At 43.2% G+C, this 15,089-nt stretch overlaps 1 protein-coding gene across 1 annotated transcript in view; it reads right to left on the bottom strand.

Annotated features, from left to right (window-relative positions):
* Positions 1-15,089, bottom strand: part of VAV3 (vav guanine nucleotide exchange factor 3) — a 325,354-nt gene that overhangs the window by 172,157 nt on the left and 138,108 nt on the right. Inside the window, exons 3-5 of the mRNA XM_011369192.2 lie at positions 7,502-7,560; positions 5,284-5,349; positions 418-526 (exon numbers count right to left, since the gene is read on the bottom strand). Coding sequence (XP_011367494.1) covers positions 418-526; positions 5,284-5,349; positions 7,502-7,560 — 234 coding nt within the window. The remainder of the gene's footprint in view (positions 1-417; positions 527-5,283; positions 5,350-7,501; positions 7,561-15,089) is intronic.

The following is a 15,089-nucleotide window of genomic DNA, read 5'->3' as shown; positions in this document are numbered from 1 at the left end:
TGAAGAAATATTCTTTAACATATATTTTCTGCTGCATCAAATTTTAAGATTTACCTGCTTTGTAAGAGATTTCCTGTCGTAACAATACAATTTCATGACTCCCTGAAATTATGTTCTTTTGCTCCTCTGCCATTATTTAGCTGAGTGACATGTCATTTGTCCCTCAGACTTGGTTTCTTTACTAGTAAAATGAAAGGATCAGACCAGAGATTCCTCATGGTTGTTTTGAATTATAAAATGCTACGTTTTTATGTTTTATGCAAAAACGAGTCATGGTTATGTAGTTATAATCGCATAACAAGCAAAATAAAAAAGAAAACAAAAACTATTTCAGCAGAATGAGTTTTTCAAATAATCACTTTCCTAATCAAATACTCAGAGTGACTTTAAAAAGCAAAAGGCAAGTGAAAGTCCTACAGGTTGATGGGCTTCCTCGGCTTTCATTAAGTCCTCGTAGACTTCTCCGCCTTCATCTTCCCCGTACACACAGTCATACAGACCTTCTTCATCCTCCACGTGGGTCTCACTGAAACAGACAGACAACGGACAGATCACGGTCTATTAGGCAGTAAATGCAACAGTCAGAAATAGCTTACCGGATTTTAGGAGAAAATCCAGAGAGGAAATAAAACGGAATCAGTGGAAAAAGTCACAGGCTTACATTACAGCTCTGTCCCTCCCAACAGGAACAATGACAAACCGCGGCAAGGACAGAATCCAAGAGGGACGGCACCGCCACCAACAGTCACTGGTCCTTCACTGTGCACAAGCACACAGAACAGATGATCCCTCTACATCTACTTTCTCACTTAGTTCATCCCGGCCCGGCACTGACTCTGCTTTCAGGGAAGCGTTATTCTTTGATCCGTCATATAGGTAAGAACTTTGAGAAGACAAAAACTTATTTGTCTTGCCCAAGATACCACCACTAGTCAGAGGCAGGGCCAGGATTTAAAGCTGAAACGGTCTTATACTCTGAGTGTTCTCATGCTGCCTCCCACTTTTCCCACGGCGAGACCTCAGTCTCATCAACTGTATTAAAGGGTAAAATATGGAGAAGACGGGGGACTTTGGGAGGATCTGATATGTTATCAATAGTCTTTTTAAAGCATCAGTTTCTCCAGGATCATTATTGCCCATATTTCATGTAATGGTTTTCAAACCACGTTTCTTCAAAGCCACTGAGAAGGTACCCATAGATCTCCCCCTTCGCCCAGATTCTGCTCTTATCTGTCTTATTTCTATTTTGTTTATAAAAAAAAAAATGGTCCTGAGACCACAAGGCATTTTTTAAAGCCATTTGAAATCTTCTGGTCTCCTGGCAGTTGAAAACAATTTGTTTTTGAAGATATCTCAGTCACTGATTGAGATATCTTTCCCAAATCCTTCATGAGATTGCAAACCCATCAGAAGCAGGAACAGCTGGTGCCACCCATCCCATGACGGCACACCTTAATCTTTTACTTTCAGTTCAAGACTTCCATAAAGAATTGAGATTAATAAATTTAGATGTGTTAGAAAGAAGCATTAACATCTCTCTGAAGAAATGCAACCCCTTCGGCTTTTTAGCATTTCTCTTGGGCCTGTGCCAATAGGATATTATAAATTGATATATGCAAAAATAAAAATACTTGCAAAAGTCATTCTGCAACGCGGGGCTTTTTTCAAAGTAGGTGTAATCAGAAAGTTGTCCGTGTTTGTCATGAAGGATTATCTGGAGGCCTTTGACAGAAATGAAGCATTGAACGCTCAAGAGAAAGAAAGGTGTCTTAAGGGAGAGCGATTTGGTGGTAACAGAAGTTTCAGAGACCTCTGCCCTGAGACTCTGCATTCCAGGGTTACCTGCCCACCCATCCACCCGCTCGACAGACATTGCTGAGAACCTGAGCGCTGACCGCAGCGCTAAGAACACACAATCAAGGCGCTCCAAAGACTCTCCCACAGTCCAGTGTGCAGAACAAGAACACGAAATTCTGTAAGTGCAACAAAAGAGACAAGCGTAGCACACAGGGATGGAGAGGAGGGCAAGAACAGCCCTGACTAAGGAAGGCAGGGAAGGCGTCACAGGAGATACTACATCCGAACAGGATCTTCTACGTATTTGTTAATCTGTTCAATAGATATGTGCTGAATAGACATTACGTTCCGGGAGAGACAGCTGCAGACAAGGTGGACACAGCTTCCGCCCTCGGGTGACACAGTAAATGAGGAGCGAAGAGCCTGGGACCATGGAGTGGCCTCCCATTCGGCGTGAGCCTGTGAGTGAGGTGGGCCCCAGAGGGAAGAGCTGGAAGCAAACTGAGAAGGGCTGTGCCCTGGAGGCTCACCTTTACCTCGGGCATCGCCAGGCGGTTTTACGTGGCGTGGTCTGGATGGGGCAAGAAGACAGGCAGGGAGGGCAGAAATGAAACACTGTGGGTGAAAGATCCTGAGCCATAACCAGATGAGGAGAGAAACAGAGAGACGCGGGAGGCTGTCACTGAGTCAGCCAAACGTGGCGACCTGCCGGAATGACGGGGAGAGAAGCAAGGCTGCCCCTCAGCTCTCTCCTTGAGGAAAGCGGGCAGACGAGCCATATCGGCAGTTCCACAATTTCCACACGGAGGGGCTCAGCCAGGCCATCTAGCCGAGAACAGTGGGGCAGTTAATCTGGTTTGAGCACTTTCTATAACTCATCAAGGCACAGGAAGGTCTGAAGGGCTCATGAGGGAGAGAGAGAAGAAAGGAAGGAACAGGCTCCACGTCAAAGGAGCCCCTGTTAGGAGGCAGGTGGGTGGTGAGAGCCACTTCTCCGGTACTCCGAACCCCAGCTCTCCTGCCTCTAAACCTTTAACCGCACCCCCACCCCCCAAAAAACCCTCAACTTGCTGAAGTTTTTTATTTCCCATGAAGATACAGAAACGTTATCTATAAATTCACACAGATTTTGCTCTAGGATTGTAGCCGTGACACACATGGGCATAGGCGCATATGGGGTAAAACAGTCTAGGGTGTGTTACTCCACCCCATATTCAAGCTGCTTTCCTTGCTAACAGTTTGGTCAATAATTTCTAATTTGCATAAAATGAAGCAAAGGGGGCGGGGAGGGGGGGGCTGTGATTCTTCAAATGCTCAATAAATAAGCAATCTGCGATCTGTCCAGGCCACCTGCAAGGGCACGTCTGATACCCCGATCATCAAAGCAGAAGTGAGGGCAGCACAGCCATCCCCATCCCCCAGGCTCTGCAGCCCGTCCTGCCTCAGCTCCTCTCCATGTCAGGAGCCAGTGATTCCATCCGCAGCGGGGAGCAGACCTGTCTGATCCAGGGGCTTCCCTTGGGGTGATTCATTCCCAAAAGTTAGAGTTAAGTAGCTGAGCCCGTAACAAAGCTAAGACTAAAAAACGAAGCTGCCACAGCAAACTCAAAAGCAAACATTTGCAGGACTGACACCACGCTTGGACCTTGGACCACCATGTGGAGAGCTAAGCGGACTGTGCCTCACAGAGCATGAGCTGGCATCTCAAGGCAGCCTCTTCAGGAGCCTCATTTTCTCCATGCTCAGCTAGAAATGCACCCCCACCAGGCCTATCCTGACTGCAACAGAACAGGACCATCGAAATTAGTGGTGGGAATAAGCAACAGCTGGCGGGTTTAAGAAGGAATTTCATCATAATATACTAGAACTAATTAATACATTCCTCCTAATGCTTTGAAGAATTTGATTACATTAACCAGTAATCTTACAGTCACTTTAGGAAGACTGTAGCCAATTCGGTGAGACGATTGGCAGCTATCTTGCTTAAGATTAGTGAGTTCTTAGAGATTTTGACAAGAAATAAGAAGCTATTCTCAATACGCATTTAAAATATAAGACTTCAAGGGCCATCCACATACCACCCACTGCGGGAAGAGCTGCTGGCCGTCCCTGTGGCTCCTGTCAGCGCTCTCCTCCCGGGCCCTTCCTCTGCCAATCCTCAGAGGGGCAGGGCTGGGCGCTTCTGGGAGTCGATGCACAGTTACGAAGAGCCTCCGCTCCAGAGAAAAACTGTCCGGGTTCAAGTCCAAAGACTGCCACTTACTAGCAATACGACCTTCAGCAAGTGCCTTTTCTAGATTTGGGTTTCTCCTTTGCAAATCATGATGATATCAGCAACAACCTCATCACATGATATTACATGAGATCATGCAAGTAACATGGTTAGCAAGAAACGGGACTCGATAAGCTCTTATGAACTGTCTAGATAGCTCTCGCCTGAAGCATAATGCCTGGCACACAGTAGATGCTTAATGCAGCTTCGGCTTATTCATTCAGAAAATATATATATACATATATATATTTCCTGAGGACTGACTAGACACTAGACACTAAAGTTCGATGAAGATAACAGCCAAGAACAAGGTAAAGTCCCTGCTTCACCAAGCTGGCCTTTTAATGAGGAGGGACAATAAATGAAGCAAACAGAGATTGTCTCAGGCAGTCGTGAGGGCCATGAACACACACGGCGAGGTGAGGGGTGGTGGCAATTTTAGATAAGGTCGTCGAGCAGGCTCCTCAGCAGAGGGACATCTAAGCAAAGACTTGAATGGCGAGGGGTCAGTCATATGGGCAGAAGGAACAGTGGGAGCAAAGGTCTCAAAGCATGCTGGTATGTTACAATGGATAAATGGATGGATTTCAGTCTCTCCTGGAGAGTCACCTATTCGTTATTACAATTCTTTGCAAACATGCCTGACCTTTGTCATCAGTTCCTTGAGAAGTAAGGATCAGGTTTTATATTTATCTGTAATCTGCACAAGTCAATCAGCAGAAGATAATCAGCTGCAAGGATCTTTTGCCTCTCCTGACTATCAAATAATAAAGCCCAAAAGGATTCTCTGTTAGAATAAACACCATCCAATGAAACATCCCTGAATAAGGCCAGCCCACACCAACCTCACCCTTCCTTAAGCTTACAGAGCAAATACTACCCACCCTACAACTTCAGTGCTAGAGTCCACTTCTCTTTAATTGTTCCTTAATTGGCTCACTCCGGTTTTATCTACTGCCTCCATCACGCCTTCAAGGAACCTCCAGAGTTTACCTCATGGCAGTATGTGTTGTTACTTGCACAATGCGGGACACACAACAGAAGCCAAAAGCCAGTTGAAGGACATTTTCCTGTGAAGCTTTCCATTACGAGGTTGAGGTTAACTCTTACACGTCTTAATCATTAAGCCACTGTTCCCCCGTTAGAGAGCTATCTTAACATCCACAGTTAAAACCCACAGAGGATGTAAGTTTTGCTGGAAATGCTCGACATACTCTATCAAATCCGGAAGGCCTTTGTAGATGTCTTCGTCGTTCACGCTTTCTTCTGTTGGGAAAGGCCTAGGAGGGAGGAGGGAAAAAAAGGATGAATAAGAAACATTCAGTCTGGGCGCTCACCTGGCATTAAATGCATAAGCTCCTCTGCTGTCAGTGGGGTTGGATCAGTCTCTGTCTATCTGATATGGTGTCTGGGGTCCCCCAGGGAGGCGACGGCACCTGCTCCCAAACCGTCAGCAGCAGCTCTGCTGGTCGCCACAGTCTGTGAGCAGCTGCGGACGTGCTCAGCTCCCATCAGCCACACTCCTGCAGGCTCGCCTCGGTCGGACCCACCGCCGCTCCCCCCAGAGAACGAGCCGCCCCTGCCTTCAGTGCCAGCTCTTTTCACTTGCGGATTCTAATCTAACTGACAGGTAATTGGGCAACAATCGTTCCTGCGTGACTCAAGTTCCACTAGTAGAGATGAAAACTATCGGAAGACAAGAATGCCATTGCCCTTTATATATGATTATTGACTCTGATATACTCTTCTACTCAGACTTTAAGGCATTTAGGTTATATTTTTATCTTCATTAATGGGACAAATGTGTTAACCAGACCCTCAGGGAGAGTGGGGTGTTTTCTCTGTCCCTTGTTCAAAGAAAATCCCTTTAAATTATCCCCCACTCCCAGCCATTGGCTGCCTTGTTTGCCTCTTGCTACTATGAAAATTTTTTATAACACCAACACAATGCTCTAAATTTATGTCTAAAAAAAATCACACTAATTAGACTTCAGTGCCAAAAGTTTTACTCTTTCTTTACATGCAGCCAACACATCATTATATACTTCATAAAAACAAGAGGATCCATCAAAATAACAAATAAGTACTAAATAATTTTATTATACTGAAAAGCAGATTTTCACCTTGGTTTATGGATCAATTTAATACTTAAGACATTGGAAGAACTTACATTTTTCAAATAAATTTAAATGTGTGAGAAATGCCCAAGTTTCGAAATCTTTTTTAAAAGAAATTTATGCTCATATACCAATATAAGTCCACTGTAGGGGGAAAAAAATGAAAATATATATAGGAATAATTAAAAAGAAAAAAATTTTTTCTGATATGTATCCTTCCAGAATCAAAAATATATAAATACACAAATACGGCATCATGCTATTTTTAAATCTGCTGCTTACCTATAATGACAAAATATATACTGACATAGAAAATCATATTAAAGACCAAATTACAAGGCGCTGAACGTTAGTTAATCCAGCCTACAGACTACTTCTGTAGAAAGCTGCCAAATTTGCGGCCCATTTCCAGGAAAGGGTGCAAAGGACATCCTCCACAGGGTCTCTGTGCTTTGTGCCCAGGGGCCAGGCTGCCCAGCACCGCCGACCAGTCCCATACGATGTGCCTGGGTCCTCTTCCTTGGAATCTGAATGTGAGCTGTGCACAGGACAATGGAAGCCACAGAGGAAGAGACACGGGGCAGAGCCGGCCCCGTGTTGGCTGCAGACTGAAGTACAGAGCCCTGAGGAAATGAGGTAAAAAGCGACACCCGTGCAATTTCCATGCAAGCTAGCCGTGTGGCTACTGAAGCTGGTCGTCTTCGCTTTTAGTGTCACAGTAATGCCACTGTCTCTCTGATCTAAATTAAGGATGCAGTATTTTAAAAAGAGAAAGACCGACAACGACATATACCTCTGCATGTCCACGCTACTGACTGCATAATACTCCACTGCCTGGAGGCTGCATAATTTATTTAACCAATTCACTTCAAGTTTTCCATTTAGTACCAAACCCTCAATACACACCCCTGTACAGATATCATTTTATATTCGTCTGATTATTCTGTAAACTCCTAAAAGGTGTGCTATTGTTATGGTCTAAAGGAAATAAATCTACCACAGTATCTTTTAAAGTATTTTATTGACTTAAGCATTTGTGTTTTGTCTTCATGAATCGCATGTATAGAAATTTAGGAGTTAAGAAAAAAAAAAAAGAGCCACGTCAGTGACAGTCACCAATAAACTGAAAACAATGTTTAGCCAAAGTGTCTTATTCAACTTGATGCTCAATAAGTGTCAAATGTGTATTGGGCACTCATATACCAGGCAGTCTGCATAAATGAGACGCGTCCTTATATGCAAAGTGCTTTGCAAACACTGACCGGTCCATAAGTAAGCATTACCCTGAATACGAACCACAGAGAAACAAGCTCACCTGATTCCTGTGGCCAAGGCTATCGGCGTGCGAGAAAGTCGCGACAATGTTTCTATAACCTGAGAAAAGAGAGCGATGTTAATTGGACATGTACTTCATAAAAGAGAAGATTTTTTTTTCCAAAATAGGAGTTTTATAATCTAATGTCAACAATGACAACAGAAATGTAAATATGAAAATGCCAAAAAGATGAAGAATGGGAAGAGCTGTGACTGAAAAGTATAAACTCCTGGGTTATAATTTTGTCCTTCTTTGGCGTTATGACTCCAAGATTCCTAACCCACCTGGTTTGGAGTTTCCAGGAAAACGTAATCCTGAAGGTCTTGCATCTCTGCATCTACACAATCTGAAAGATCTGGGAAAGCAACACTGTCTAAAACAGCAGCCACTAGCCACGTGAGGCTATTTAAATGTAAGGTGATTAAAATTTAAAAAACAAAACATTAAGTTCCTTAGTTGTACTGGCCACATGTCAAGTACTCAATAGCCATATGTGGCTGGCGGGTTCTGTACTAGCTTATGCAGACATCAGACATTTCTGTCATCACGGAAAGTCCTACTGGGCGGCACTGCTGTAGAGCGAAGTGGTTTAATGAGTAAAATCTTAACCCGTACCACATGGGTTCAAATCCTGGCTTTACCATTTACTAGCCACATAACCTTGGGCAAATTGCTTAACTTCTCTGGGCTTCGGCTTTTTCATCTGGATACTACCTACCTATGATAATAAATTATTAATAATTATCAGGTTATTATAAGGACTGAGAGAGTAATACATGTAAAGTATTTAAATGGTCGCTATTCTTTATAAATGTAAACTTAAAGAAAATGTATTTATTCTGAGTGTTTTTAGAAAAAAAAAAATTTCCTAAATTACCACTGATGATCTGTCTCTGTTTCAGAGAGATCTTATGAGCATCTTCAGACCTAAACCTAAGCGCGCCCCGCCATAGCTGTGCCATTAGTTAGTACCTCGCAGTTTCTACCCTCTCTTCCCACTTTCAAACCTAAGATCGTCTCTTTAAAAGTCTGACTGACGAGATCAAGGAGCTAAAACATCTTTTTCTCATGAAACCTGTTTCTATGCTAAGAGAGATCATTTGTCTTCTCAAAACTAAAAATTGAGAGGTTCTACTACAAGACCTATTCGGAATGAGAAGAAAAAAAAAAGAGAGAAAAGGCAAAACTCTCTCTCTGGGTTGAAGAAGAGTCTTCTAATGCCTCGGTTCACTGACAGACACAAAGTGAGGCCCCAGCGCGCCGCAGACGTCTCACAAGGGGTGGGCGACACACGTCTTCGTCTCTCACCTGCTGCAGGGGGCTCTATCGTGCGGGGAGAAACTCAGAGCTCTAGAGTAAGAAGCCCTGGAAGAGTTCTGGCTCACCGGTTTTCAGCTAAGCTCACCTTTATCAGCCTCTAGAAAATGTGGACAACAACAGCTAACTGCTTCCTGGAGTTACTAAAAAAAAAAAACTAAAGGAAATGATGTCCATCAAATGCTGAACTCGATAAATGTGAACGTAAAATAATTATTACACACAAAGTTTAATTTAAAAACTTTACGCAATTTCTTCCTGGTTTAACCTCGTTGAACACTGAATGTGAAAGCGAGATACGACCACCCAGATAAAACTCGATATTGATTAATTTCCCATAACGAAGAGAAAGCACCTTGGGGAATCTGTAAATTCAGAAGATTCCAAATGCACAAACAGTAAATGTATCAAAATAAACAGATTTAAGATAAAACTTTCATTTGCTAAAATTCCAAAATTGTACATTATTGAGTGAAAAGTCTAGCTTTTGGAAGGTTCTGGAATAATGTCATCTCATAAATTAACTACATGGTTAAATTTTAGCATGAGCCTCATGCTAACGTGGCACGGTTGTAAAGCTGGGGATGAAATCTGCCTCTGACCCTGTTTGACGCTGTAGCTCAGCCGTGTCAGTACTCAATAACAAGGAAAATAGCATCACTAGGTATTTTACTATTGCTATCACGTATTGTAACAGAAATATATTTTATCCTTTGAGCAGATTTTCTATAATATTTATCATGCATCTGCAAGATAAGAATGCATTCCCTGTTCTTTTTACTACAGATAACCAGAACTAATCATAACCTTCCCACCCCACCGTAGTTTGATTGTTTTTCATAAAATTGTCCAGCAGAGGGAGCCAGAAGACAGTACTATATTACTTTTCTCCTGCACTGAATGAATTTATAAAGCACAAATGTTTCTGAAAACCAGCAAGCTGAAACCACTCCTATTTACTTAAAAGGATTATTTATTCCTGTTCAGTAAGAGGAAAATAACACAGATACAAAATCAGTGGATGAGAAGGATGGAAGAATAACGTGTAGCATGTCTCAGCAAATATGGGGACGATCACTCAGTTTTGCGTCTTTTATTGCACATCGAGTCCCTCCATTAGCTCTAAGTTTAGCCAAAGCAAATAAACACTGTTTAGTCAATGTCATGTTTTTAACACAGTGTGTATTCCATAAAGGTGGAGTATATCTGGATTTGGAACAGACAAGTATACAAATCAATGCCAGATCCTCAGGTTCTCTGTGTGGAGACTGATCTGCCATTAGAAACATCCATTCAAGAATATTTACAAAAGAAAATGTCCCCAAACACAGTAAGAAACTATTCTCCCTAAAATGAATTAATTTTTAAATGGTCACCTTGAAATTATATGAAATTATGGACATTAACTCCTAGAAAGGGGTGGGGGGGGGAATAACTAGTCAGAATATTTGCAAGTTAATAGGCCAACAACCAACTACTAAACTCATCATATGCATTTTCTTTCTTTATGTACATCCATCCCTTGTTTGATAAGAACAGTGGCATTCGTAAAGAAATGAAAACAACTCTGGATAACAAAAATAAGAGTTACTGTGGAAGGAAAGAGGGAGACTGAGAGGGGCTTCTGTGTGCCCGCTTTACAAAGGTAGATTCGATCCCAGAGTCTACGAAGGGTCACTGAAAAAGGTCAAGAAAGATAGCAAGGTCCAAACTGCATTTTCAGAAGATCACTCAGCAAAATGAAGGACAGACCGGGGTAGGAGGACATGGGTAACAGACAAAGGACCAGAGGTCTCACCAGGGGGTGTTCTCAATTGTCCAGGTGAGAAATATGATGTCTGACCTGAGACAGCAGCAGTAGAGATGGAGAAGAGGCCGATGTGTGAGAAATAGGTAGGAATGCTTGCTGACGCCCCGTGGAGGCCAAGGGAAGGAGAACTCGGGACAATCTGGGTAAGATGCTAGAGCACGGAGGCGGCTGGCTCCGATGCCGCCCACGCGGAAAGGCTCTGGGATGCTCCCGAGCAGGGCGCTCTCGTCCTGTGTCCCTCCACACCGCTGACCACCATGTCCTGAGCTCACCAGGCCGTCCCTCTTCCAGAGCCATCTCTGACCACCGCCCACCCCCAATCTGGGTCCTTTGTGTCCCCATAGGACTGGACATAACACTGGCCCAGCACCTGTAAATTATTTAGAACTTTATGTGCTGTTTAAAATATTTTTTCAAATTGAAATAATACAGTAATATATAAAGTCGTACACACACACACACCCCTTTCACCTTCTGCCTAAAGCCGACCACGGCTAAGAATCTGGTGTAACTCTTGCAGAATGTTATTTTCCTTTTCTTTAAAATTATTGTTTTAGGTGATGTGTTCTTATTATAAATATTTTTTTACGACATGCTTTTGTCATTTAACAATATATCACAGACAGTCGTGTCAACACACACAGGTCTACTCTATTCGTTTTAACACTTTCTAGTGCTCCAGGGCATGTACCTAACATAAAGATTCGACCACCTCCCTACTGGTGAGTTTTTGCAACATTTCGCTCCTGGAACGATGCCACAGTTACCATCCTTGACTGATATCTTTGCAATTGTGTGCAGATATTTCTACAGGAAAGAGTCTTAGATGGGACGACTACATCCAAAGGTAAGATCACCGCTCTTAAAAACTCTTGCACAGTGACAGCTCTCCTGGCCAGAAGCCCGCTCCTCCCGTGGGGCATACTGTCTCATCTCTTCATCCCCCCAGATTCCGCAGGGCTGCAGCCTTCCTTAGCAAGCCCGCCTCCTTCCAAATGTACTTTTGATAAATCTTACTTTTTCTAAAAGAATAAGTAAAATAATAAAACGTGCACAAATTTATACACCCCTGATGAGTGCATAAGAACGGGGCACTACAATGACCTGAGTCTCCGTCTTTCTCCTCCAACAATGAGAAACACATTAAGGGCAGGAAAACCGAATCGTTTCTTCACTGTTCTAGTCCCATCGCCCAGTTCACAGCCAGGCTCATAACGACTTAACACAAAAAGTATTTGTTGCTCAAACAAATGAATGACTAATACTTATCTTGTAAAGTTGCTGTAAGGATTAGGAATAATATGTGTAAAGATATGTAAAGAGCTCAGCCTGGCACAAATGAGAAATGATGCATAATTGAAGAAAGGACCCATTATAAAAATTAAATATTGAGTATAAGAAGGAGCTTCTATCTATCTCCTCAAGTCTAAAGATAATATACATCGTGGCAAGGCGCCCTCATCCAATATTTTTACCCTAATGATGATTTTTATTTAGTTTGAGTTGTTTTCACCATCCCCTTAGTTTAAAAACCATGAAATAAGCTTTCAAAAACGGAAAGGCAACAGTGTACACAAATAAAGCTACTCATTTTAACTGTTCTCTCCATGAGACCTCCTGGCAAATTCTCCCTCTCTGCTTATCTAACACGTTCGTGCTGTTGATGTGATGTGTAATTAAAACAAGGCGTCCATGCAGAAGCAGTACATTACGGCCACTTCTAGGTTCTCCAGTGAAAGAAGCCACGGCCAGAGAGAATAACAGGAAGAAACCATGGGGACGAGCACACGGCCTGCCAAAAAGTGCTAATTAATTGCGGATTTACCTCCTTGAATTCTCTGTTCTGACGTTTTACCTCCTAACCCTCTTCCTGACCCAGTGGATCAGCTTTTATGAAGATTCCTGAACAAGGAGCTGGATTCAGGAGGAGCTGCTGGGGAAGGGAGTGAGCCTTCCAGGGAGCTGGGCCGTGTGAGGGCAATCAGGGCGCTGCAGGTTCGAGCCCCAAGTGCAAGATGAGCTTAGCAGCTCGGGAAGGGTCCACGGCAGCGAAGCACCGCTGCATGGCGTGACAGGGAAGCAGCTGCAGTTCGAGTGAGGATGCTGCACCACAGCAATGACAGGCTCGGGGCAGGTGTCCCGTGGGGCCAAGCAGGAAAAACCCAGGCCCTAGAGGGTGTAAGCGGGCACGTGGGGCCGGGAGCACTGGGCCGAGTAAACCAGACAAAGGCTGGGTCTGCACACCGGGTGGGGCGTGACCCCGGAGTAGCACAGATGCCTGGTGCTATCTCACGCGCCCCGACTCCAGATTCTCCGACAACGAGGCAGAACCCGAACCCCACCAGATGGAGAGCTTCAGACTGAAGCTCCCCGGAGACCAACGGAACTCATTATCTTAACTTTCTTTGCAATTCTAATTTCACAGAGTAAATTACCCCATTAGGATACAGTGTAGCTACCTGTCATTTCTAGCAACATGTTTCAGATCTTTCCTCCAACTCCTGGTTATTGCTTTGAATACTGTAGGATGCTGCTGAAAAACACCCCCAGCACTTCCTCTATGAGCAAAGCAAAGCAGTGCAGTGAGAGACGATAAACAAACCATTACTGCCACGTCAAGAAGATTATGGACCACGGGAAATGAATTTGCGTTGTTCAAAAAGTAGAGTGTCTTATTTAGGTTAAAAGGGTCCAAATGACATTTTGTGCAGGCCCTGGTCATGATCATAAAGGCAAGAATTAGTCCATATTTATTATTTTTGAGACTTCAAAATAAAGCTCTAGAGAGAACAATAAACTCCCTTTAGCAAATTTATATACTAGACTGGTCAGGAGTGCAAGCTGAAGACTCGGATTTTCTGGGTTCAAATTCTAGCTCCATCTCTCACTGGCTGGTGAACATGGAAGTTAAGTACATGCCTTATTTCCCCTATCTATAAAATTAAGACAAAATTATCAACTATCACTCAAGTTCATTATGGAAATAAAATGAGACAAGATGGATAGATACAGACAGAAAGACAGACGATATAGATAGAGCTGTATATATTAAGTGCACTTGGAAGAATGTCTCATACTTCTGCTGCTCCCTAAATGTCACCATTATCATCATCATCAAAGGAAGATTTAATCTTCGCAAAGTACTTCAGAAAATAAAATGTGATGTCTACCTTATCACAGGATATCAAAGAAAGCTTTCAAAATGCTGTACATACATTTAATAAGTTAGGTTGTACCTCTATTTAAATACATGACAGCCAGTGTTTGCTCACAGCTGCAAACAGCTAAGCTTGCGAAAGTATAGCACTATGTTTAAAAACTGAAGATTCTGGATGGTCAATCTTTTTTTTATTTTCTGCTTCCATGTAATTAGTGTTTAATACAAATACTCAAAACAAAAAAAATAAACACAAAAGTAACTCCAAGAGCCTAAAACCATTGCATTTGACCTCGCTAAAGTGAGGTTTAATAAAAGTCCTAATGTACCATGCCTAGTCAACTCATGAAGATAACACAAAATAAAGACCAGAATCACATACGGCTCACACAGATTTAAAAGAGCTCTAAGAAGTGACAGGTCCAAGAGATGGGCTCAGAGAACATCTCCCCACAATTGTCATCACCTCCACACATCGCTGTCCCAAATAAAGATAAAAACCTATATAATTAGAATTTGTCATTTAATCACAATTGAAGACAAGTCTTTCAGCTGAATCCCCACCCTCAACCATATCACCACCCACCTCCCAACCCCATGCTATACACAAATTCTAGAACCACCGCATTTTATTCAGAGGTTCTTAATAATTTTAAGTCACAGATCTCTTTAAGAGTATAATAAAAGCTCGTGGTCCTTTCCTTAGGGGAAAAAAAAAAGCTATACGTGTATGTATGTTTGAATACACACATACATAAATATGAACGATTCTGCATCTCATCTCAAGAAATCCAGGAACCACTTAAAGACCATTCACAGATCTCCTAGATTCTCGTTCTACTTCCTCCTTTGCCTATGAGAAAACCAAGGCCCAGGAAGATCAACTAGCTTTCCCAAAGCCAAAGAACTGATAACAGCAGAACTGGCACCAGAACCCAGGTCCCTTCTCTTCTGCTCACTTCACCGCCCTGTAAGTCTCCTGCACTGACTCGGTGAACCCCGACCCTGGGCTGCACACGCCTGAAACGGTCTGTGTGCTGAGGGTCACAAAACGAACATTACACACTCCCTACTCCCCCAAAATCTCGCCGTCTAATGGGAAAGACCATAAGGGTGACAGGTGAAAGCACGGACTTAGTATTGCAAGGCACATCTGCAGCCCAGAGGGGCGAGCGAGGCCGCTGGCCCCCTCGGCCTGAAGGATAGAACAGGGGAGATTCAAACGGCTTTTTAGAAGCAGTGACCTTGGGCTGCATCTCCAGGGGCAAGCGGGAATTCCCCAGCCTCTCCTCTGCAGAAGCCCG

The sequence above is a fragment of the Pteropus vampyrus genome, unplaced genomic scaffold, assembly GCF_000151845.1.
Source record: "Pteropus vampyrus isolate Shadow unplaced genomic scaffold, Pvam_2.0 Scaffold6, whole genome shotgun sequence".
NCBI lineage: Eukaryota > Metazoa > Chordata > Mammalia > Chiroptera > Pteropodidae > Pteropus > Pteropus vampyrus.
The sequence above is the reverse complement of the archived record's forward strand: the minus strand, read 5'-3'. Positions and strand labels throughout refer to the sequence as shown.